This window comes from Labrus bergylta, chromosome 9 (genome assembly GCF_963930695.1).
Source record: "Labrus bergylta chromosome 9, fLabBer1.1, whole genome shotgun sequence".
NCBI lineage: Eukaryota > Metazoa > Chordata > Actinopteri > Labriformes > Labridae > Labrus > Labrus bergylta.
The window spans coordinates 26625332-26651794 of NC_089203.1; the positions used below are offsets into that span (position 1 = coordinate 26625332).

Below are 26463 nucleotides of genomic sequence, written 5' to 3' on the forward strand. Positions count from 1 at the left end.
GGTGCGCTGTAGCAGGGACAAATCTCTGGAAAAACAACAGTGGACCAGCTTACCCCCGTTTGGTTGTGGAGTGGTCTCTGAAGCGGTTACAGGCCCACTTGTGTGGGAGAGGTTAAAGTGGAAAGGTAAGAAAAAACGTGGGAAAACACAGACGCATTTCAGCCTGAGGGCTTTCATCAGGGTGTCAGAGAAAATATGTTGTACATTGCTCTTTGATAACAAAATGAGAATGGTAGCATCTAAAATCCAAGAAGGTATATTGGTCTTGGTAGTTACAGTCTTGGTTTAGCATGTTAGCTGCTAATCAATTGCACTCAATTAGCCGTAGCAGCAGCTTTCTGCTCAGTTGCACTATGTTGTATATTTAGCATTTTTAAAAGTTGTGTGTGCTGTGAGCTGAGTAAAAAAATCCGTCAATGAAGAAACACAAAATGTTCAGTTAAGTATTTTGGGAAAGGACCTAGTGTGGCAGGTAATAGGTCATAATATTTTTATGTTAATCCAATGAATGGATGAAAACTATGGCAATTTGAATGTAGGACTTTTGAGGGAACAAGTCAAGCGAAGGAAGAGATAATTCACCAAAGTGGAGAAAACTTTGGATGGCTCGAGGTTTTACATGACAGTCTGTAGATCACTGATGTCATTGGGTTTCTAGTGGGCCTCTACCAAATGTCCAGTTCAATCCATCCACTAGGTGTTGAAATAATTCAGCACTGAACAAAGTAGAAGACAGACTAATCCACACTGCCATCACTTGAACTGTTTCATTTGCATGGGCTAAAATAAGAGGGATAAGGAACGACTTGTTTGTGTCGAATCCGATTCAGGTACATGAAAAAAATCAAAGCAGCTGTTTCAATCCAACCCTTGCTTAGAAAATGTGAAGACAGGAACATAATAACATCCAACTTAGTCCAGTTGATACAAAAGCATTAACTTTTCTACAGATGTTCTTTATAAAAACAGATCTGATCCATGGAGTCAGGTTTGTAATCAATCTGACAAAACCACCTCTGTGTATGCAATAGACCTCTTATGTTTTGAGGTAACCCCCCCCCACTTTCCAGCATGATAAACATTTATCTCTCTCTCCAATCCAACTGCACAAAAGCATCAAAAGAGAGAGCGTCTCAGAAGACAGGCAGGAGCAGGCCACCTTTGACCTTATCAATCATGTACAACAAGAGGAAGGGAGGGGACGGGAGGAGACAAGCAGGACAAACACACAACATCCCCTCAAACCCCTTATCAATCAGGGGGAACCAAAGTGGAGGAAGACAAGAGATGAAGACAAGAGAGCCGGGCGTCTGTTTACCTTATCGATCATGTCGGGCCGGTTGGTGGCGGCAAGCACGGTGACGTCCCGGAGCTGCTCGATGCCGTCCATCTCTGTCAGGAGCTGAGCCAGGACGCGGTCTCCTACGCCGCCCGAGCCTGAAGAGCTGAAGGAGGTGGATGAGAGCACAAGATAGATGAGTGGACGGGATCCAAAAGAGAGGGAAACAGAGATGGATGGGCAAAGGATGGATGATGGAGGGGGAAAGGATGGATGTAAATAAGTCAGAAACCCATCTCTCTCTCTCTATCCCTTTCCAAGCCCGGAGCAGTCTAGTCTGTTTCGTCATGAGACGGGGATCCGGCCGAAGATTTCTGCCTTTTAATAAGGCAGTTTTTTCTTACCACTGTAACTTTTGCTGCTTTGTTAAAGTTCTCATGATGGATGGTCTTGAGTAAGGTCTTTTACCTGCTCTTTGTAATGTTAAAAGACAATGAGTAAGGTCTTTTTACCTGCTCTTTAGTAACATAACAATGAGTAAGGTCTTTTTACCTGCTCTTTAGTAACATAACAATGAGTAAGGTCTTTTACCTGCTTTTCGTAAAGTGTCTCAAGATAACACTTGTTATGAGTTGACGCTATACAAATAATAATTGATTGAAATTGATTGATTGATGAATGGAGGGAGGAATTGGGTGAGGACAGGCGGTACAAACTGAAGAAATGAACAAAACAAGCTAAAATATGAAAATGCCTGGATGATATAAATATTCAGCAGAAAGCAACTCCATGCTCTCAGGAGTTTAATCCAACACATGCCCCCAAACATCGCTCATTCATCATTATTAATTACTACATTACTTAAACGTGAACTCATCCAGCTGGTGGGATCCTTGCAGGGGACTTCTGAATAGTTTCACTGACACTCTGATAGCAGGTTCTTTCGTTAACACAATTTCTCTTAAAGGAAAAAGCCTTTGGCACAAAAACCTTGACTTTTCCTGCCAATGACGTTTGGACTGAACTGCAACTCAAAACATCCCGCTCAAGTGAAGCAGCCATCCTTTTATACAAAGTTAACAAATATGTCCCCTTGTTTGGGCTTGTTAATGTTTTGCCTCCGATCAGACAACCTCGGAAGTTTGGAAATACTGGAAATCCCACCCAGGTGTCCATTGACGAAAATCAGTGTTATTGCGCAACATAAAACCAGAAAGCTCAGAATGTGCAACTTTGTCATTGGATCATCCCCAATGTTTTTTAATAACATGCTCACACATTTTGAACAACACATTATGAACTGAGGCTGTGTTGTTGGATTGCAATGCAGCAAGGCTTGAATAAAGCTTCACTATCAGAAAATCCCCTGCTGGACTATTAGAGCTCTGTTAAATGTTAAGTTTACAAATTATCCCTGCACTCAAGTTCACTTAATTTGTCTGTCTACTCGTCGTTATATTGAATATTTTCTGCTGATAACATGTCTACAGTCCTGCACTTTAACATATGTATCACTGATTGCACAGCTCTGGACAGCTCCCTATGTCAATACTGTTCATTTAGAACTCTGCTTTTTGCACATTTACATCTACCTCCAGCAAAGTATGTTGTATTTAAACTTTCATATTTAAGACTAGTAATGTTAAAGTTAAATCCTGGATGTAGGCCTATATATTCTCATTCTTAGTTTTGATATTTTTAGTGCTTATTTACTTTGCATTTAATATTATATTGTGTTTATTTGCTAATATTGTGTGTTGGATAACCTGCTGCTGTGACCCTACAACTTCCCAGTTTGGGATCAATAAAGTAATTCTATTCTATTCTATTCTATTCTATTCTGCAAGGCTGCACCATTTGTAAAAAAAAAAACAAGATTATTGCAGTTATTTTGAAACATGTAACACTTGTTGTTTCAAAATACATGATTATGCCATTATAATTTTTTTTCTTTGCATCACAATTTTATGATAGGAGAACTACACGATCAGGTGGGAATAAAGAAAACAACATGCACACAACATGTAAATAAGTTGATGCAATATACGATCTGACGTCTGTATATTGTTTTATTTTGAAATCGACTGGATGCTCTGTGCGTTTCCTTGTCTGGCTTCCTGTCCGGGGACGATTGTAATGTTCTGGGCTCTGTTGAAAAATCGACTTGGAGCATCAGAGTGCAGTGGAGCTGCTGCTGAGATCGACTCAACATCAAACTACAGTGTGTGATATCATGGTAATGCAGGAGCATGTCACCGAAGTGCAACATCGTGGCTCATGTATGTGTTACTTTTTAATCGTTTTTGAAGCACAGGGGAGCTTTATGGTTCAGAGAATCCGATAAATCAGGCCTTAAAATTCACCAGCGATTCTTAAAGCAGCACTCATTGACAGTAAGTCAAATAAACCATCGAATATTACTTAAAGAAAGTCATCAGTGTGTTAGTCACTGGATTACAAGGTGGTTATTTTCCACAACCCAGTGCAGACAGCAAGCCCTCAGCTCTGACACACACACACACACACACACACACACACACACACAGTCTCTGTTGACAGGGCCAGCGGAAGTGCCAGACGTCATTAGCAGAGAAAAAGAAGGCTGCAGACGAACACAAAGGAGAGCTCTGTCACTGAGATATGAAGGGAGTGAAAGAAAGAAAGAATGAGAGAGGAGGGAGAGAAAGTTTCTGGGGAGAAGGGAGATAGTAGGGGGGGAATAAAGAAGGAGAGAAGAGGATTATAGAGGTGGAGGACAGAGCGATGAATCGGAGAGAAAAGGGGGGAAGAGAAAGAGAATATGATGTGAAAGAATACGAGAAGAAGAAGAATAAAGGTGATGAGAGAGAGAGTGAGTGTGAGACAAAAAGACGAGAGGATGTCACAGAGAAAGAGAGGTGCTCTTGTTCAAGAGGGGGGGGAGACATTTTGAAATGGGATGAGGGTGAATTAAAAAAAGCCCCCTCTGTCATTTCTTGTCTTTGTTCACCTGCAGTTTATTTTCATTTCAGTCAATCCTGAACATTTTCTTCTTCTTGTCTTTTTGCCCTGTCAATCCCCCCGTCTGTATCTAACATTTATCTGTGTTCCCCCCCCCCCCCCCCCCCCGCTCGCATCTCTTCCTGTCTTCTTTCTGTCTTTTTCATTTCATTCCACCAGTTTGAACTCGTGGCAGGTAGGCTGACAGATTTACAGGTGCTTCTCATCTCCTGCCTCGAGAGGAAAAGAAACACACACACACACACACACACACACACACACACACACACACACACACACACACACACACACACACACACACACACACACACACACACACACACACACACACACACACACACACACACACACACACACACACACACACACACACACACACACACACAGCAGAGACTGTCTGGTTGTGTCAACAGTTCTTGAATTCTTGCCGGCGTGCTAAGCCACTTCATTGATTAAACATGGCAGGAAGTGAAGACCAATAAATAACCTTTATAGATCAGCGCTAAGTGCATTTTTTTTTTAAATGGCGAGTGGCCTCGAGGCACGGGTCCAGCCCAACGACCAGCTGACAGACTCTCACGCTGTACTGCATTACGGGGGGGGAGGGGAGAAACTGTCTGCAGAACCAGAGTACATTTGCAAAAGTGAACATCAAGATATGGAAGGAGTGCAGCTCGATCATACTGCAGGAAAAAAAAAAAAAAGGCTGAGAGAACTTGTCAGTCCCATGAGAAGAAATAACTGATTGATGAAGACAAGCTGCAATAGAGTCGGATCCTGTTCTGGAAAGACGTCAAGGCAGCACTAAAAACATCAAAGAACAAAAAGCAGCCAACTGAAATATCTGGTTTATCGAGCTGGACTGTTTAGAAGTCTGAAACGGATGAATGTAGAAAGTGCGTATGACCGTACGATTAAACGAAGGCACCTTGTCATTCCTATTTTTTTTTTTAATTTTATAGGCCAAAAAAACTGGTTGAATGTTGTGTCTAAGCTAAAAGACTCTTCTCCTCTGTCGCCCCCCGGTGGTGGAATGAACTTCCAAACTCCATTGGATCTGCAGAGACCCTCTGCACCTTTAAGAAAAAGCTAAAGACCCAGCTCAGCTTTCATGAATACCTACTAACTTAATGATGATGGTCTCCATATTATTGATGATGATGATGGTAATGACGATGGTTTTTGTTTGATAACGATGACTTATAAGATGGTTTCTATACTGATTAGAGCTCTCAAGAACTGCCCTCAATGTTGTGCTTTGCCTCTGGTCACTTCCTGTCAGCACCTGTGTGTCCAATCAGACTCAAAGCTGATCGTTTGCTCTCAACTCACATTGTTCCCTTTTTTCTAGATCCTTGCTTGTGTTGTTCTTACTCTCTGATGTACATCGCTTTGGATAAAAGCGTCTGCTAAGTGAATTGTAGAATTGTAAGCTGTAATGCAGCCGACCGCCACTAGTTGAGGCTGAAGCTCCACTTAAAGGGGCTTTGTCTCCCCCGCCTTACATCCCAGATGTAAACCCTCACAGTGGGCGGATCGCATCTCGAAAAGCAGCGCATATCACCATTTTATCAGAGCAGTGTGAAACCCTTCAGTGTCAGTGTGTTAGAAGCCCAGGAGGCCTCGTCCCGCAAGATGGAATGCAGCCTAAACAGCAAACTAGACCTTCAATCGACTAAAACATCAGGAGATTGTTGGATTTACATAAACCAGGCAGGGTCGGCCTATAGGTTAGGGAGCGGCGCCCAAAGAGACGGTCCAAAGCCACCGAGAAGGAGAAAATGACAGGGTCAAAGCGGCGAGGGAGCAGGTCGACTTGGTGAGGCTGTGACCATCGGTGCCATCTCATATCGGGCCAATATGTGAGGATTGCCCCCCCCCCCTGGCAAGGTCTGAGTTTCCTCCCTGGAAACCTGCACCTCTGGTACGGCTCCGAAGAAAACCTGCCAACTCTGCAACTCCTCAAACCAAAGCTCGAGGCACATCTTCTGTCATGATCGCAACTTAAATATTTCTAAACATATATTGTGATTTGTTCGTTCAGCACATCCTGTTGAGATGTAGTTCTAAGTTTCCTGATCCACTTTGACAATAACAGATGCATTAGAATAAGTTTCTTACAGCACTTGAAGCTCTCATAAAAAAAAGTTTGAGTTGGCCTCTCAGTGCTCCCTCCTACATTTAGTTTCATCGGCTGGTTTACCAGGAAGCACGCTGCATATTTGGCCTTCCCCATCTGCCATGGACGGGCACAATGAAGTGTTTGTGCGCCTCCGGTCTGTGTCCTCTGTCCGCCCCCCCCCCATCCCCCCATCCCCTCCCCTCCGTCCTCTTTCCTTTAAGCCACAGATGTTCCCAGTGCCATCCCACCAAAACGCCTCCGGACAAGACTGTGTTCTGTGTGTCCGCCCCGGTAGAGGAAAAAGCCGCAAAAGAGCGGTCGCCATGGGAACCGATAGAGCAAGTCATGCAGACTTTTTTAGGATGTTTTTGCACTATCCGTTCATAAGTGAATCTTTGTGAGACAGGGCGATGAGGATGGTAAAATGAAAGCAGACCGCAGCGATGACTGAGCATTTGTCACCGCCGCCGGACGATGAATGACCACAGTGCTGCTGCTGGTCAACATGAACAATCACTTGAGGAGCTCTGAGGCAGGAAGTGAACATTCATCAAATGAGCAGGAACTTATTTTTGGGTATCGATTTTTGTGGTCTTATTTGAAACATCTTTCCATAAAGTAAAAAGAAAATGTAAACAATAAAAATCCACACACTGTACCTTCCTCTTTCACTGGCGAGAGCGTCGATCTCGTCAAAGAAGACGACGGACGGAGCGACGGCCCTCGCCTTCCGAAACACCTGCAAACGAGGAGTCGGGCAAAAACAGGAGACAGAAAAAACAAATGTTGAACAGGAGGAATGAATCATTGAGGGCGCACGCATACACAGGAAATACAGCACTCATTAATGTCTTAGTAACATTTAGAACCATCTGTTTCTTACATCAGCTGCTAAATATATCTACAGAGGCGACACTTTATTTTGGAGCGGTAAACAGAATATAAGACTGCATAACTTTATCACAACAACAATATCAACCGACCATTTTTTGAACCTTTCATTGTAATAATCAGGAAGTGGAGGATAAATGGACTTACCTCCCTCACAGCTCGTTCGGACTCTCCAACATACTTGCTCAGTAATTCTGGACCCTGGAAGAAGTCGAGGTCGACAAATGTACAAGTTAGGCCCGAGTAGTTTGAAACATTATAGGACAGGATAGGACCATTTAAGACAATACTGCATCATTTCAAGCAACTACATGCTACATGCTACATGCTACATGCGCTGGCTTCATCAGGTCTCAGTTAATGTGGGTTTTTTTATGTCTGAAAGTCAAATATATGGAGATTTTAGAGGATTAGGAACATCTAGCTGAAGAAACAACACTTAACAAACTGTTTGCAAAAATCTTGTAACCTGATCATTAGAATTGAGTGTTTCTGAATTGAGTGGGGGAAAGCACACAGTGACATTTGGACTAAATCTTCCTTTTTTCCATTTTCCATCTGCACAGCTGTCCCAAGAGTCAGCCTCTAGTTGGACACTTTAATGCTAACCTCACAATTATTTACATTTAAATCGCACCTTTAATGTTTGCACTGACTGTTATTTAATGTCTGATTTTTGATAATTTTCTTCTTTTTAAACATTGCTAAATAAAATTTGATTCATCTAGGGGTATTCTTAAAATATTTTTTTCAGGTTAATATATATGTATGGGGGGGGGGGGCGTCGGTTTTGTGGTTAATTTGTAACAAATGTTTCATGTCATGTACGTCTTTGGATCAAATTGTGAATTACCATGAAGTGTGTGAATTGATTTTTACTTCTTCATGTTTAAACGTCTCTGTCATTATTTTAAATGTGTTTATAGTTGTTCTGTTTTTGTTTTTGTTTTTTGCTGCAGGGTACCAATGGATAAAAGACCTCGGTCACATTGGGACCCATTTTTGCAATAGTAACCCTCAGTCTATAAATTATCCCTTATTTGGGAATTAAAATAGTATAGTGATTGAGCTAGACTGCTTCGTCTTGTTTTATTAAGAATCAGCTGCTGATGAGGGTGGGGGGGAAGGTTTGAATGTTTTGATTGATCCTGATGTTTTCACATATGCACCTTTAAACATGTATGTGCTCTAGGGGGTGGGGGGAGGTAAAGGGGGAAGCAGTTGTAATATATGATGTAATTTCTTTGTACATTTCTAAATAAAAAATTGATCACAAAAATGATCAACTGCTGATGAAAAGGCAAAGCCGACCATCTGTAAGGTCGGCTTTGCCTTTTCATCAGCAGATTTTTTTACAAGTTACAAGTGTTCAATCATGTCATCATCATCATCATTAATCATGATTAGATATGATATATACTTATATACATATTATTTATTCTGAAGTTTCACATGGTGTCTCTATTGAACATTCAGAGCGGAGAAGCAGCTGCTGCTCTGTGGCGTCTTTTTCAGATTAAAAAGAGGAACGCAGTGAAACAGCGATAACGCAGCGTGAGAATGGTGTGTGTGTGTGTGTGTGTGTGTGTGTGTGTGTGTGTGACATCTGTGTCTCAGCTGGCAAATAAAGAAATGTACCCACTGTGTCAACACTACAGTGCCAGGTCTGCTACTACAGCCCTCTCCAGTAGTACTGCTACACATAAAGTGAGGATCAACAGTCTGAGCAACATGGACAAAAAAAAAAAAAGGTTTTGGGTTCAAACATGCAAAAAAGGAAAACGTTTCTCAGGAGTTTCATAAATCTAGTGATTAATTGCCTCTCTTGTTTCTCTCGCTGGTTCAGATTTTAATGCAACCACTGCTGCTGAATCCACACTGAGCTGGCTACTTTAGTTTACTGGTTTAAAGGGGCAGTATGTAGATTCCACCACCAGGGGGCTCGCGATCAAAACAGTAACAAAAGATGACGTCAGGGCTGGGGGGACGAGGAACGAGGGCGATCAGCGTGGTGCAGGACATTTTGTCTTAATTTTCTTTCGCTTTTCTCGCTCAGCAGAGCTTGTTAGCTTGTTTTACAAAGTCGAGATAGTGGTGCATTAATGATATCCACACCCAGGACTGAAATGTTGTGCTTAGACTTTTGTTAACACAGGAGGAAAACTTTATAAGACACGCCGCTGTTAAAGCGTCGCTATTCCATTTCTCAACCTTCAAAATAAAAGCACTAGATGTTATACTGATTTTATTGAACAGATGCAGTGTGGACAGCGAGTCTGTTACTGCGCGATCATTTTAACAAACAATCGTTAATATTTACCAATTTATTGTAGCTTTGAAAATAATACTCAATATGTACAGATGAAGAAGCCCAGGTTAATGACCTCGTCAGTGATCTGCGCTTCCCGAGTTCACTTCAAGTATTAAATGATTTCTGCTCAACAGAAACAGAAAAAAAGAGCTCAATTACAACTAATTTGTGAATTCAGATACACATATATATTAACTTATCGTAAAAGTCCTGGTGGGTTGCAGAGGAGAGAGGTTTAACTAAGACTCAAAGACAAACCTTTGGGTCCGACCTGATTCCTGTAAAATAGGTTTTGTTGTTTTCTGACAAAGAGGAGGAGGAGACTTATCCATCATGTCAGGCATTTAAGTTAACAGGAAACATTTCCTAATTACACAAATGCATATTACAATGTTCTCTGTTTTTATATCAAAGCTGCATTTTGCTTATTGAGCTAGCCAACTGTATGAACTAACTTCAAATACAGCCAAAAGAAACCTCTGCCTAACACTTCCTGTCCTGTAAACACCATTATTTATATTATTCTGTCTGCTTCTACTAACTGAACCTTTAATACCCTCTCTCTCTTGTCTCCTTCAGTCCTTTCCTCCCTCGTCTCTCCCTCACTCACAAGCAGATAAACATCCACTCAGCCCTCACAAGAACTTCCTCCCCTGCAATCCACCCTTTCAACACCTCCGTGCTGACGGGGGGAGACGACACTTAACTCCCAGCCCTTTTTGTCTCCTGCAGTAAGTGTGGAGGGTTGACTCATTAATCCCAGGTTCCTCTCTCTCTGTGGCCGAGCCAAGAGCTGGACATGGTGAGTCTAAAACCATTGACAGTGAGGAGATACAAGCCTGTCTGTGTGTGTGTGTGTGTTTGTGTGTGAATGACTCTGCGGATGTGAGTGTGTGTGTGTGTGTGTGTGTGTGTGTGTGTGTGTGTGTGTGTGAGTGAGTGGCGGCTGTGGGAGGAAACCGAAATTGACAAGATGATAATAGGGCTTTTTTCGCGCAGAGGAAACAGGCTGAGCCTTAAAGTATCCACATTTAAATCTGGATACGTATCTATGTCAAAGCAACCGCTGCACTGGAAAAACCTGATACTGTTATTGCAGATGGTGTGGAGCGGCTTTCAGCAGGAGGGACAGGATGTTTTTTTAAACCCGTCTTAACAAAGCACGCACTCTTTCTGATGACTTGAAAAACTTTAGCACAAGAATTAAAGGACAAGCCTTTTGTTATCACCTTTGTGTTCAACACAAAACATAATCCAACAGCAGAGATGATGTCCCACAAACATCAGAGTGAAAGTGACGACAAAATATCCTCTTGACTGCTCAAACTTAGGATGTACCTTTACATGTTTAGGGACAAATGCAGGGGCGTGTCCAGACTTTTTTGGACTGGGGTGGCCAAACTGGGACTCTGACCTGTGCTGAGGGGGGGGGCCTGAAGTTTAGAGGTTTAGGTGCAGATACTATTATAAAGAGCATTTATTTACCCCTTCTGTATGCACACATCAACTGTCTCACATCAGCTTTAAAGTAACACAGGATAATGGCAACAGAAAAATCTTCTTAGCTTGACTCTTCAAGGACTCAAAACAATATGTATTTATGTTTAAACTCACAATTTAAAGGCTTTATATGCAATTTTTTTCATCCAGCAGATGTCGCCCTTGAGCACCAGCATGAAACCAAAACAACTTGCGCTGCATTGTTGTGTTAGCATGCTAATGCTAGCGATCTTTATTATGCTGGTATCTTCACACTGCATGTAAATTTACCTGAAATGAGCGTGATCTAGAAACACAGTTAAGCAGTGAGTACAGTATGTTATTCTTCTTTTCTCTAGTCCCTCAATTAAACAACTTTTATACACGAGGGGAGGAGTCAGCCGGCCGTCCTGGAGATGTAAACAAAGTGAAGATAGGACTCTGAAAACTCTGAAAACATCACAGACAGTGGGACTCAGGTGTTACACCCATTGTAGACAGTCATGACTCACAGAGTTATTTTCAGAGGATATACTTGATCTATATTATATTTAAGTGTGAAAAATCACATAAAGACTTTAAAGTATTTAAAAAAATTACAAACAAACATCTGCACACTGAAAACAATGAGCAGCCTGTTGTTGCACCACAGCCTAAAAACTGGATTCCAACATAAGTCCAACCTCTGGTGAGACAAACAGCAAATAACAGTCAAGGACCTTGAGGTGGCACCTGGGGTGGACAATAAGATTTCAAAGGGGCCAATGCCACCCATGGTCACCTCTCTTGATATGCTCCTGCACAAATGTATTTAACCCCCAAAATATGTAAAAAGTGGTCTGCTTTACCTCATGTCGTTCCCCACTCCCATTCCCTGATTTCTGATACAAGATTGGCACATCTCTTTTTTTTTTTCTAAGCAACCCAGTTTAGTTTCTAGTTCAAGTCAAATATCATCTTTAGCCTGCAACATATATGTATTAATTTAAGATAATCAAGACAAAAACACAGCCTGGAAAGAGGAAATTATCTTATTTATGACCTGATTTAAGAAACCTCACATTATTTACATTTCTTTTTTTGTGCTGTGGTGGCTGTTTAGAAATCTAAGTTGCATCCGAAGAAATATTTTGTCTTTAATTCAGGGAAACCTTTCGAACCTGTCTCCTTATTTTGTGAAGTAAATATTAACAGCAATATTAACCTTAAAAACAAAAAACAGTGTAATTATATAATGTGAAAAACATGTGTGCAATAACCTCAGGTGCAATAAGAGATGTAAAAAGTAGAGACAAGAAAACATATTTATATTTTCATTTCATTGTACAGTGTTCCCCTTTGTTATTTTTTGTATTATGTCTTTGCTTTAATACAGTGCATAGCTTCTGTACAGTTTATTTTAAATCACTTAGCTGTTACTACAACTTATTTATTTATTTTATTTATTTTATTTATTTTATTTATTTTATTTATTTTATTTATTTTATTTATTTTTACTTTTCTACTCTTTTTTTTCTTATAATGCTATTCTATTTCATATATAATTTTAACTTTTTTGTAGAAGCTGACTCAGGGAGAAACGCACAAAAATTCCAATGTACCTGTACTGCCCTGTACCTGTGCAAATGGCAATAAACATCTATTCTATTCTAAAACTCCACAAACAAGGCTGAAAATCACACCGTGATCTGCAGACGTCCTAAATGAGCCTGAATGAGAGATTCTGTCGATGCTCTCCGTCTCACACGGCAACAGCTTTGAAAGTATCTACTGATCAAAAAATTCAGCAAGCTGATCAATCAATCTCTGTCAACCAGGTCTGAATAGGGCCCAGGGTGAGGGTGACGGGGGGGGGGGGGCAAACACGGGGTCAGAGGTCAGACAGGGAAGCTTTCTGCACAGGAAGCTGTGCAGTCAGAACGCCCTCCAGGTCATCGAGGCATTGAAACATCTCCACTATGAGACATTCAGAACACTGTGTGTGTAGGATGTGGATGATGAATTCATTATGCGGTAGGTTGATGTAAGATGTATATCGTCCTCAGGAATAACAATAAGGGTAGTTTCACACATGCAATAAACTCCTGAAAATGCTTACAAAAGAGCGACAAAAACGTCTCCTCCTTACTTTAACTCTGATCCAGGTCTACACTCCCTCCCGCCCACTACGCTCTGCCAATGAAAGACGTCTGATCCAACCTTCACAACAGGGTCCTAAGTCTCTGACTAGACTCTTCTCCTCTGTCGCCCCCCGGTGGTGAAATGAACTTCCAAACTCCATTCAATCTGCAGAGTCCCTCTGCACCTTTAAGAAAAAGCTAAAGACCCAGCTCATGAATACCTACTAACTTAATGATGATGGTCTCCATATTATTGATGATGATGATGGTAATGACGATGGTTTTTGTTTGATAACGACGACTTATAAGATGGTTTCTATACTGATTAGAGCTCTCAAGAACTGCCCTCAATGTTGTGCTTTGCCTCTGGTCACTTCCTGTCAGCACCTGTGTGTCCAATCAGACTCAGAGCTGATCGTTTGCTCTTACTGACATTGTTCCCTTTCTTCTAGATCCTTGCTTGTGTTGTTCTTACTCTCTGATGTACGTCGCTTTGGATAAAAGCGTCTGCTAAGTGAATTGTAGAATTGTAAGCTGTAATGCAGCCGACCGCCACTAGTTGAGGCTGAGGCTCCACTTAAAGGGGCTTTGTCTCCCCCGCCTTACATGCCAGATGTAAACCCTCACAGTGGGCAGATCGCATCTCGAAAAGCAGCGCATATCACCATTTTATCAGAGCAGTGTGTAACCCTTCAGTGTCAGTGAGTTAGAAGCCCAGGAGGCCTCGTCCCGCAAGATGGAATGCAGCCTAAACAGCAAACTAGACCTTCAATCGACTAAAACATCAGGAGATTGTTGGATTTACATAAACCAGGCAGGGTCGGCCTATAGGTTAGGGAGCGGCGCCCAAAGAGACGGTCCAAAGCCACCGAGAAGGAGAGGAAAGATCTCGTCAGCTCTGAAGTCGTTAAGAAAGTAATTTTGAAGGGGATCCACATTTTCTCCTTCAAATTAATCGTATTTAAAAGGTAAACAGCTACACGTTCACTTTTCAGTGTATCAGGACATAGACAAAAGATACTTCTCTGTGAAAATAGATTGAAAACATATCGATTTAAACTCACTTTAATAGCCAGAAAGTTGAGCCCGCTCTCGTTAGCCAGGGCCTTGGCTATCATAGTCTTGGAGCACCCTGGGGGTCCGTAGAGCAGGACTCCTTTAGGGGGCTGGATCCCCATTCTGGTGAAGGCCTCCGGGTGCGTCAGGGGCCACTCCACGGCCTGCTTCAGCTTCAGCTTCACCTCCTCCATCCCACCGACGTCCGACCAGCGGACCTGGAAGGTGGAGACACAGTACACAGAGTCATCAGAAGACCGTTTTTCTGCAGATGGCTGTCAACACAAGTAAGGAAATACAAGATCTCCTTTCATTTGATTCAAATACTGAACATGTATTCAAATACTGTACTGCCATTGGGCGGCAGTGGATCAGTCTCTAAGGACTTGGGTTGGGAACCAGAGGGTCATCGGTTACAGTGGATGGACTCTGTAGAAACCAAGCATCTATACTAAAGAAAAAGAAGTCAAGGCTTACAAATCTTTGGACGCACACAATTTTGTACTTCCCGGTCATGTCCAGGACGTTGAAAACGGAGATTTGACGGTAGGATTTGTGTATTAAGTGAGCAACATGTAAGATATCTACTGAAATAAATCATAAAATGAACTTACTATATGATCAGACATTAAGGAAACATTCTATGTTGAAGTGCTGTCTTCTCTGACAACAATGCAGCAGCCAGTATGTCCTCCTTCTAACTTTAGATTCTGCTCCTGAATTGTCTTGATTTGTTTGGACCAGAGCAGGTAGGCTGTTTCAAGGTAACCCCCACACGGCCGTTTTGGCAACCGGCAAACCAATAGATGTTGCAGAGATGGAACCGGGCAAGCGAACTGTTGAATGCTTTTGTAAAAGAGAGAAAGGTTTCATGACTGCTGCAGAGCTGGCTAAACACTGAAGCTTCAAGGTCTCCGACATAGCAACCGTTGGTCACATCAACTCTAGAGAGGAGGGGGGCGGGGGGTGAGACATCTCTCTTTAATGACATGAAATTTGGACTGCAGTACCCATGTCAAACACTAGGTGTCAGAGTTACATACTGCTCCATTAAGGAGCGACGTACCGCCTAGACAGCAACAAAGACACAAAACACAGCTATAAACAAGCCAAACAACTACACAATGACAGCAAACTGCGTTCTTATATGGCCGGGTTAGTATCAACTATTTCTTAAATTATTTAATGAGTTGTTTATTATATATAAGAAGAATGTAAATCACTTTAAGAACAGCTGCTCTGTGATTCTCCCCCTGTGCATTTGCTGTCACCAAACTGCATGTGCCACTGATGTAAAGTAATTGTGACTTCTACTCCAACTTGGTCAATTCATCAATTTAAAATTTAGTCAAACAACATGCGTCATATACTGTATGTTGAACTGGAGGTGGACAACAACTATTGGCCAAGAAGTAAATTAAAAGATGAAGATTGGAGTGATGGACGTCTGTACGTCACCCTGATCTCCTCCTCTGTATCTTACAGCTCCAATCTGTGGCAGCTCGAGCACAAACATATCGCCAACAATAAATGAAACACATTCTGATTGCACTCTGACGTCAAAGATGTTCTCATGTAAACCCACACACACACACACACACACACACACACACACACACACACACACACACACACACACACGACCTTTTTTTACTCTCTGACTTCCTGAGTGGAAGGAAGAAGAAACAACAACGGTATTCTTCCAAACTGCTGGGAGAGGAGAAAAAAAACATACTTGTGAGAAACAGGAGAGCAACCGGAGGCGATAAAGTAGATAAGAAGAGGAAGACCTCTCTCTCTTTGTGTCTGTTTCTTAATTGCACATCCATTACTCCCTCCCTCTTTTCACTTCTTCTGCCTCTCAAACCTCCTTTTCTACAATCTCTTAAATCTTTCTCTTTACTATCTCTCTGCTTCCTATCCGTCTTATCTCATGCCCTCCTCTCTCTCCCTCCCTGTCTGAGTGAGTGCATATACATTCAGAGAGGACAGCATGTTACTTGGAGAAATCCGGTTATGTAGGAAGTTGTACAGTGTGTTAACATGCATCCTGACCTTGACGTTATTTCAAACATTTGCTTATTTTAATGGTGAGTTTGTCTGTTTCAAACTGGGCTTCTTACATACTTGGTGAGGAAATGTGGTTTCTCTAAATCCAGCCTTGATTACTAAAACAATGTTTCTTGAATACTAATCATTCTGACATGATTTGTTGTAATATTAAATGACTTAAACAAACAAATCAAAAGAAGGAATCTTAAGTATCTATCTTTTAACCGTTGTCCAGCAAAACAAATATTCGCTGTATGGTTCATTTTTAAAGAGTCACAGCTCATTTTTTAACCACTGCCTCTTTCTGCCGGGAAAACTTGGTTTTGTCCAGCATCAGATCAAGTGTCCTTATCCAAATCAGGTTTTCAAGTATCCCCTTAAAGACACGGATGAAGGACTCAACTGTTGAGAAGGACTATAATATGTGATCTTTAATATCATCGGGATTGGGTATTCACAAGCATGCCACCCAAACACTCCGATACTGAAATGTGTTGGGAAAAAAACAAAGACATTCTAGCATATAGCATCAAATATAATAAATATAAATAATTACTAAGTTAAACCCCAAATCAGATAACCGCTCAGAGCCATGAGTCACCGGGTCACATGTTTGTGTAGACGTAATGTTTTCCTGTTTCTTATCCGTCTTATCTCCTCTGCACTCCTGTTCCTTCTTTCTTCTTCTTTCTCAGTTGACCCTCACTATCAGACCGTCTAAAGACTACAGCTCACCACTCTCCCTTCCCCTCTTGTTCACTTCATCCGCTCCCTCCCCCCTCCCTCCCTCCACCCTCCTCCTCCTGCTCTCCATCCAGAGGTAACACATCCCAGGCCACCGGCGCCGTCTCCGGGGAATGAAGCACCTAATGGAAACCTGGCGTCTGGCCACATACTGTAAATACCGAACAATTTATGGACAGCGCAGCGAGTTGAGAGGACGGAGAGAGGGGAGGAAGAGGAGTGTTGAGGAGATGATGAAGAGATAGGCCGGAAGCAGGCGATGTGAACCAGAACATTTCATTTAAAAAGCCCAGAAAGGAATTAAATGAAATTTTAAAAAAATGTGCAGAGAGAAAACAGGATTATAAAGAGACAAATGGAGACACAATTAAAGACACGGATGAAGAACGAGGAAAAGTAAAATAAGGGAAAAACAGTGAGTTATGATGAAATGTAATAAATGTTTGCAGCTGTACCGAAGTAAATTGAGTAGAGGCTCAAATGATGCAATATAAATCTGAATTCAATATAAAACGGAATCAACTGAAGTGCTCAAAGTAATGCAACATTTAAACATCCACAGTTTAAGGACAACTGAAACACTCCATACGTATTCTGTACATAAAAGTGGACAAAGCCTGAGTGACGTCACTAATTAGTTAGTGGCTTTGGAAGCCCGCCGATGGCAGTAGCCAAGCTTGAAATGGTATCTCAATTAAAAATATAAAAAAGGTAGGTATATAGAAACAAAGAAATTTGCACACCAAGGAGCTCCCGTTTGAAGGATTTATTTTCCGAGGATTCAAGCCACAATGGTCTTCCCCTGACTCAGGAAATGCTGTCTCAACCTAACTTCCAGTCATCTTAACGACAGGTTAGCTGGAGCTGAGGTGCGTTTTAACCCTCCTGACACCAATATCAATGAAGAGGAGGGAGAAATAATCTGATACCGATGTATCGGCCGATACCTTTCTTAGCCCTATCTTTAATCTTGACACTCTGGAGAGTGATCATGCTTGTTGTAATCTATATAGCGCCATCTGCTGGTGAAAAATAACTGCTAGTTTAATACAATGAAACTTCAATTAAAAGCGATTTGTCTGGTGAATAAATCTAGTGATATATGCGTATATCTGCCATAAAATGAGCCGATACCGGTAGTCGCTGAATATGCTAATATCTGCAGATATTATCGGTCTGACTGTAATCCTGACAGCAGGTCAGCCACACATCTAACAGTGCATAACTCCTATCGTTCATAAAATCTAAACTGATGAGTTATTCAAATATTAAGTTTAGTGTGTGCCCACAAAGACTATAACTAAATCACACTAAAGTTGTTTTTTGTACCAGGATGTAAACATGTTTTCTTCTGTTGTAAAAACAGGCTTTTTTTTTGGAATGGGGTGTGTATGTGACTTGGGGGGGCTTTCGGATCCAGCTTCAAGTGGACACTCAAGGAACTGCAGTTTCTTTGCACTTCAGCATTGGCTTTATTTTTCAACACAGGAGGTATCCGCTTGTTGTAAACGTGCACCACCATCACTTGGTCAAACCATTGTATACGTTTTTGTTTGTTTTTTCAAATCTATAATTCCAGATATATTTTTATGAAATTAGTTTGTTTTTTTTTTGTTTTTTTTACAGAAAAGTAAATAAAAAATTGTCAATTATCTTTAATCTTTGACAGGGACGGTCATTTTTTTAAGTCATGTTTGAGAATGTGGACGAGTCCGATAGATTTAGTGCGTAATACCACCTCATCTGATATATAAGCTTAATAAAAAAAATATCTAGAAAAATCTGCATTCTGAGGCTGCTATGGGACCTTGATTTTGTAGTTTTATAATATTTAAAGGCCTCAAGCCTCTGAGTTGACCCACATCATCATCAGACCTTCCAATCATCTCAAACACAAATCAATCCCTCCGCTCTTTCCACCCAGAAAGCAGATGTGCAGCACAACACTATAAACTTCCATCTCCCCTTTTTTCCCCCTGCAGACTTAACGGAGTCATTGTAAGAAATAACAATGTAAGGGGAAAATTAAGTGCAAGGTGCTTTTTGTCACGAATGAAGCGTCTGTGGAATTACAAGGCGATGTTTTGACTCACACCTCGCTGCGCTGCGTTCCCCCCCCCCCCCCCCCTCGTTCCCTCCCTTGCTTTTTGGTACGAGACCCAGTTATTATCTTTTACTGTTGTTTTCTGAACTTTACAAGGGGCCTCTCAGGCTCTGGCCCCTTTGATGGGGTTGAGAGGAGGGTGGCGGGGGGACTTCTCAGACTCAGACACACACACACACACACACACACACACACACACACACACACACACACACACACACACACACAAAAAAAAAACCAAGGGAGACAAGGAGTAAGTTTAAAAAGGAGGAATAAACGGGCTTGTTAGACAAATGAAAATATTAAAGCCAGACTGCACAGTGGAGGACGATTATAGAAAAAAAATCATGCTTGGTAAACAAAAAAGATGTCAAGAAGAGGAAGAGGGTCTTGGTCCCAAAACAAACACAGGATTAGGAATTCATTTTAATTAATTTACATGTAAATAGAGCATAAATCAGGAGGCGTTATCGGCCGAGCTCAAATCTCTAGATAAGTGATCCTGAGAAGGTTTTTCCGATGAACTCGAGGAGTGTATTCATCCGGCACCGCTGGAAGTTTCTTATATAAAACGGATTAGAAACAAATGTTTGCACTCATGTGGATATAATCAAGTCCGGGGCTCTGCGGCTGGCCTTTTTCGGCTCAGCTGCGCTCGGGGGATAGAGAGAGAGAGAGAGAGAGAGAGAGAGAGAGAGGAAAAAAACAAAAAACAAACTCACTCCCTCTCTCTCCAGTTTCCAGGAACCAGCCGCAAGGACTGAACGTCTCTGGGTGAGCTCAGAGTGTTGCAGAGAGGAGGGGGGGGGGATATGCAGGACATTTCTTCTTCTTCTTCTTCTCCTCCTCTCTCTCTTTTTTTTTTTTTAGGGGGGGAGGGGGAGGGGGGGTGCTGGCAGGAACCGTCAGCGACCCGACCTGCTTTCAATTACCGGTGGAGGATGATGTTAGCCCTCTTCCTGCCCCGTTATGTCTTGCACATGCAAACTCCAAAACATCCTGGAGTCTCACCACTGTCCTATCATCCCTCCTTCTCCTTCCTTCCCTCCCTCCCTCCCTCTCTCTCTCTATATCTTTCTCCCCTTCATCCGCCGAGAGCAAAGTGATTCATCTTCATCGCTGTGGAGGAACTCTTCCTCAGCCTGACCCCATCATTTTTAAGTTCTGGTGATTTTAGGAGTCAGTGGTCCAGAGTTTTCAGACCATGGGTTTATCTCTCTCTCTCTCTCTCTCTCTCTCTCTCTCTCTCTCTCTCTCTCTCTCTCTCTCTTTGTTTAGATCAAGTATTTGTTTTGTGATTTAAATAAAGCAGTGAGAATGTGATGCAAACCTGCAGTGCAATTCATCACAAGGCCCCTTGAAAGGTCAAATGCTGCAGAGGCAGCTAATGGTGATTACAAAGAGAAGGTCCAGTGCAAATTCTTTCATTAATGATTACTTTATGAAACTGAGCAGGCATGGGGAGGTAGACTCTCTGCCTCATGCCTCTCAATGATTAATATTTTCCAGCATGAAGTATTTGACATGTTGAACACAGCTAATGGAGAAGCTCAAGATACCACCCCCCCCCCAGCAGCCCTGTTTTTCAAAGATAGTTTCTGTTTTTTGTTTTTCTTTACAGCTAAGGAACATTTCTTGCAACGTTTACAGGTCAAACTTTTGCATATATAACATATATTTCTTTTTTTTCCATCAACTAACTCATTCACTCCCATTTTAATAGATTAATGCCTGTTTCATTTAGCTGATAGAGGGTTAACATTCTCAGTATTTCTGTTGTATGTATGTGTCTAAGTGTGTGTGTATGAATACGTGTATAGGTTACTGTATATGTGTTTATATTTGTGTAATTCGATTTGTTTAGTTGATTTATTTGTCTCTTAAGAGGTGAGGTCCCTTGTATAAGCCTGTTGGCTTTTTGACCTCTCCTGACACACCTTTTATGTTTTTGTTAATCCTATTTTGATGCATTCTTATATGTGTGCTAATAAATAAATAAATAAATAAATAAATAAAACAAGGAAGTCAAGAAAGCCCAACTGGCTACAGAGAGCCTAAAGAGACATAGGATGAAAACATGCAAACAAAAAGTCTCTGGTGCGCATCAGAAACTAGAAAGTATCGCCTGTGCATTTGAAACCCTGTGAGATATCTCCAGCTGACAGAAGACCACTGAGCTCATCCGATGAGACAGCACGGAAGAAAAACTTTCTTGTTTTTGTCGTGTTCATGTCGCAACACTTTCTAGTTGGTATCCAACATCTTCTCGTGAGCACAGGAAACTTACCCATGTTCAGGGTAGAGTTTGTGGTGTGCATGAGATATTTTTCCTGACCATGTCCTTTTAGGGGTCTGCATAAAAACCTAATGCATACAGTCATGTGTATATATAATTAATAATTTATATAATCATCATAAGGATAATGGCAGTTAGGGTCTACTCAATGAAATTTGCCACATAAGTTAGAGGAGGGGATGCACGGTGGTGAAGTGGTAAACGCTGCTACAGCAAAAAGGTTCCTGGTTTGAATCCCCGTCTGACAGGAGTCTCTCTGTGTGGAGTCTGCATGTTCTCCCTGTGCATGTGTGGCTTCTCTCAGGCTTCCTCCCACAGTCCAAAGACATGCTCGTTATGTTAACTGGTGACTCTAAATTGCCAGTAGGTGTGAATGTGAATGTGGCTGGTTGTCTGTCTCTATATGTCAGAGCCTGTGATTGGCTGGTAAAAAGTCCAAGGGTGTACCCCGACTTTCTCCCAATGACAGCTGGGGTCAGTTACCCCCCCCCCCCCCCCCCCCCACGACCCTAAACAGGAAAGCTCTATGGGGAGACAACTCATGTCTGAATGTTAAGTTAATGTGATGCTTGTCAGTAAATCTCACAGCTATCTGATTTAACTACAAAAACACATGTTTTTCACTCTTATTGTGTCTTTATTTCATCGTCATTGTGATGCATGTTGCTTTCTTGTCACCAGCTGCATTATTGTTTTTCCCTCTTCTTGGCTAACTTGTTCAAAAAACACACTGACACATTCTGGCAAGATTATGGACCTTAATCTGTCATTTTTTTCCAAGCCTGGAAAGCATCACATGTATTTATTCGTTCATTCCCTGACCACATTAAACTGCAGACAGCCCTTCTTCCACACTCACAGCCTGCCTCCACATCAGGGACCTTCTCAGCACCTTAAGGAAACATTATTCTTTTAGTTAAACCTGTTGAACTATTGACTCCATTTAATCACTCTGCCATAGTTCCTGCTGTATAAAAGGTCTTGCTCTGGATGTAGTACCTCCTAATGACTGGAAGTATGTGGGCAGAGGTTAAAGTTTGCAACATGTGCACATACGGTATTAAAGGAAACCCATCCAGTCTGTTTGTTTGTGGTCTGCATAAGTCTTACATCAAAGACAAAAATGCTCCGTTTCAAATGTGCTCTCCTTGTGATGTCACAGTGGGATTCTGGTAAAAAAAAAAAAAAACCCTCCCCTCCCCTGGTATCTCCACCCATGGACTCCACCCCCAGCCTAGAGCAAAACATTTCCGCAGGTCCGACATTTTTATTCTCGCTACAGAGGAGTGATGTCTTCTGGGAAAACTCGGGGGGGGGGGCTCATTGCATTTAAAGAGACACACACACCAAAACGGAGCGTTCCGAGAGAGCTGGTTTATCACCTGAAGAAGCATGTGCGTTCATAGCACATTAAGCAGAATGACTCGTATGTGGAGCTGCTAAGAGATGAACCCTACCTTGGGGACATCGATGGCGACCTCCCTCATGGCGCTTGGCTTCACGACAGACATCGCCCACTGGAGGTCCTGCAGAGTGACGGTCACCGTCCCCATCAGCTGCTGGTCTGAGGGTTGGAGGGAACCTGCGAGGGCTCTCCTCAGCGCGTGCAAACCTGCAGAAAGAGATTGAACAAATCATTAAAAGGCAGGGTTGGTCATTTTCTCCAGATCAACTTTTTTCAAGATTTTGGTGGAAATCGTTTTTAAGTCCTGACAGAAATGAATAACTCATGTTCTCTGAAAAAAGGAAAGAAGAAAATCCGTCATCTGTATCAGTTTGTAAGTCTGTAAAAACTTCAACCAATGTCTGCCACGAGGTACCAATCCGATGAACCAATCAGACGCCTCCCTGTCTCCCTGCTCGCTCTCTACCTCTTGCATGCACGAGCCCACACTCAAAGAGCGTCACAGATGACGGAGTATATACTGCAACAAAAACGTCTCCTCCTTACTTTAACGCTCTGATCCAGGTCTACACTCCCTCCCCCCAACTACGCTCTACCAATGAAAGGCGTCTGATCCAACCTTCTCAACAGAGTCCTAAGACGCTGACTAGACTCTTCTCCTCTGTCGCCCCCCGGTGGTGGAATGAACTTCCAAACTCCATTGGATCTGCAGAGTCCCTCTGCACCTTTAAGAAAAAGCTAAAGACCCAGCTCTTTCATGAATACCTACTAACTTAATGATGATGATGCTTGTGTTGTACTTACTCTCTGATGTACGTCGCTTTGGATAAAAGCGTCTGCTAAGTGAATTGTAGAATTGTAGTTTATACTGCGAGTTTGTCGTTGGCTCTTGTGAGAAGTAAAATAGTCAAGTTTCCACACAATGCAGCGCTGCAGCATGTAAGTGAGGGGGCGTGGCTTTTGAGGAAGCACAGAGGGGAGGGGTTGGGTGCAGACGGAGCACTGAGGGAATGCTTCTTTCAAAATTGTGCTAGTTTTCAAAAATGACCAACCCTGCCTTTAAGTGTTTCATTAAAAAGAAAAAAAATAATCATTTATTTTGGATTTTTCTAAAAAAAATAAAAAATCAAGTGAGAATCCAATAAAATAAAATAAAAAATGCTTAAACCAATATAAAAAGAGAACCTGAAAATATCTTCAGGTCAGTATAAAATGTACTAAAATGGTGAATCTGTTGGCAAATAAAATGTGTCAAATCGGATATAAACGTGGTGTTTGTTCGCCTGAAGCAGCAGCGATCATGTCTTTGTGGCTTAGGGCTTTTCATTCATTACAAACTCACATGCAACCAGTCCAACTATTCACTCAAAACATTCAGGTTCGTACACGCTGTGATGAAAAACGCCCAGTGAATGCAAATCTTCCAAAATGAACACTAAATCCTCTTTTGACCGGGATGATAATTGGGTCTGCATTATTTGGTTAGAAAAGGGGAGTAGGCCGAGGGGAAGTGTAATTGAAGTGCTTAAGGTATGAATAGCCACAGCTCCAGAGATGTTAAGCATCTGAACAAAAAGGAAGACAGCAAAACAAACATGGATGTGTCAATATGAAGCAACAGCCTTTTGTTTGGCCTTGAAAAAGAGGTCATAGAAGTTTGATCTGAGGAAGAAAGATCAGTTCTGCCAAAATGTGGAGGTGACGAGTGAGCCCTGACACATAACTTTAAAAATACTTCTAAAGTAGAAATCACACAAAAAAAAAAAAAAAAAGTGTGTTCACACGAAGGGTGATCACACATGCACGCTCCTCCAATATCCTGCTCGCATATCTGGGAAGTGTATTCAGGGTTTCAAACGTGGTATCCATGTTATGTGACTGGCAGTTGGAGGACTTCCAAAAGTTTGATGGACATGAAACTCGTCTGGTTTAATCATTCGTACAAAAGACGAGCAGCTGTCTCAGCAAAGTGCCAAAGATACAATCCTGTGGACTTCAAATGTAGGAACAGAAGACGACATCATTTGTTATTAAGCTTTAAACTTCTTTTGCATGCACCTGCTAACGGCAAGCGATCTTTTTTCCAGAAATATCTGTAGTTGAAGAAGTTTAACTTTGTTCTTTAACTATAGAAATGGGCATGTCTGGAGCTGCAATGTCATTTGCATTTCATGACTTTTATCTATATGTGTATGTAGTCAGAGGTGTCAGAAGTATTCACATTCATTCCTCAGGTAGAAGTATAGATACTAGGGTTTAAAAAGACTTCTGTAGAAGTTGAAGTAACAACTCAAGCTGTGTAAAAGTACTGGTATCAAAACTACTTAAAGTAGAAAAGTAAAAGTAATGTAAGGGGGAAAAAAATGCCATTAAGGACAAAAGCTTAGGCTGCACCACAGGGGTCTATAGTGCACTACCCCACCTCCCCAAAAAAACATTTTTCTAAAGGCCATAATGACTATAATGTTATATTAAAATGTTAATGTTAAAAAATTTGGGATGCACCTGTTTCAGCCGCATTTATGCCCATTGAAAATGAACGCATTTTAATACAATGCAAATACATTAAAGAACCATATATGTGAACTACTGAGCATTAACATGTGTTTCATGGAGCGGAAGATATGATGACTAGTTGCCTATAAGTATTGTAATGGTGCAAAAAGTCTTCAGAGGCATGTTATCAATAGTCTTTACTGGAATGTAAATGTACATCCAAGCTTAGCTGCAGGAATCTGTGAGGGCAACGGATGTAAGATAACAAAACTGGACAAGAAAATTGGTGTACCCCAGGGAAGGCTTAGTAACAATTACCAAGACCAAGACCAAGACCAAGACCAAGACATTTATGGAATCGAGACAGGACCAAGACCAAGACCAAGACCAAGACCAAGACCAAGACCAAGACCAAGACCAAGACCAAGACATTTAGGGATCGAGACAGGACCAAGACCAAGACCAAGACCAAGACCAAGACCAAGACCAAGACATTTAGGGAATTGAGACAGGACCAAGACTAAGACCAAGACCAAGACCAAGACATTTAGGGAATCGAGACAGGACCAAGACTAAGACCAAGACCAAGACCAAGACATTTAGGGAATCGAGACAGGACCAAGACCAAGACCAAGACCAAGACCAAGACATTTAGGGATTGGGACAGAGTCAAGACCAAGACCAAGACCAAGCCCAAGACATTTAGGGATTGGGACAGAGTCAAGACCAAGACCAAGACCATAAATATCAATGAAAGAATCTTCACCAACTTGTTTGCATCAGGCGCCCTCAGACTGTAAGGGAGATAAAAATCTAACTTTTAGAAGGAGGAATTTTCCTTCTAATCACAGGACGTGGATAAAGAGCCTCAGTGGTGGTCTCGACTGGTTTTTATTTTGAATCTGGAGTCTGCCCAGTCAGAGACCTTCAAAAAGACTTGAGGACTGCAACATTAACTCCATGCCCACATCAGATAAGCCCAGCTGTGCAGTTTGACCTCCTACAGGAGAGAGAGAAGGTCAGGTCTTCTCAGAGAGGATCGACTGCTACATACAGAGAAATGATACTTCTTTAGAAAAACAGGCGCACGTCCATGTTTCCAAACCTC

General features: G+C 41.8%; 1 protein-coding gene across 1 annotated transcript in view; it reads right to left on the reverse strand.

The window, feature by feature from the left end:
• Positions 1–26463, reverse strand: part of afg2a (AFG2 AAA ATPase homolog A) — a 170992-nt gene that overhangs the window by 122983 nt on the left and 21546 nt on the right. The window contains exons 11-15 of the mRNA XM_020655944.3: positions 22912–23066; positions 14267–14476; positions 7440–7493; positions 7061–7140; positions 1319–1445 (exon numbers count right to left, since the gene is read on the reverse strand). Coding sequence (XP_020511600.2) covers positions 1319–1445; positions 7061–7140; positions 7440–7493; positions 14267–14476; positions 22912–23066 — 626 coding nt within the window. The remainder of the gene's footprint in view (positions 1–1318; positions 1446–7060; positions 7141–7439; positions 7494–14266; positions 14477–22911; positions 23067–26463) is intronic.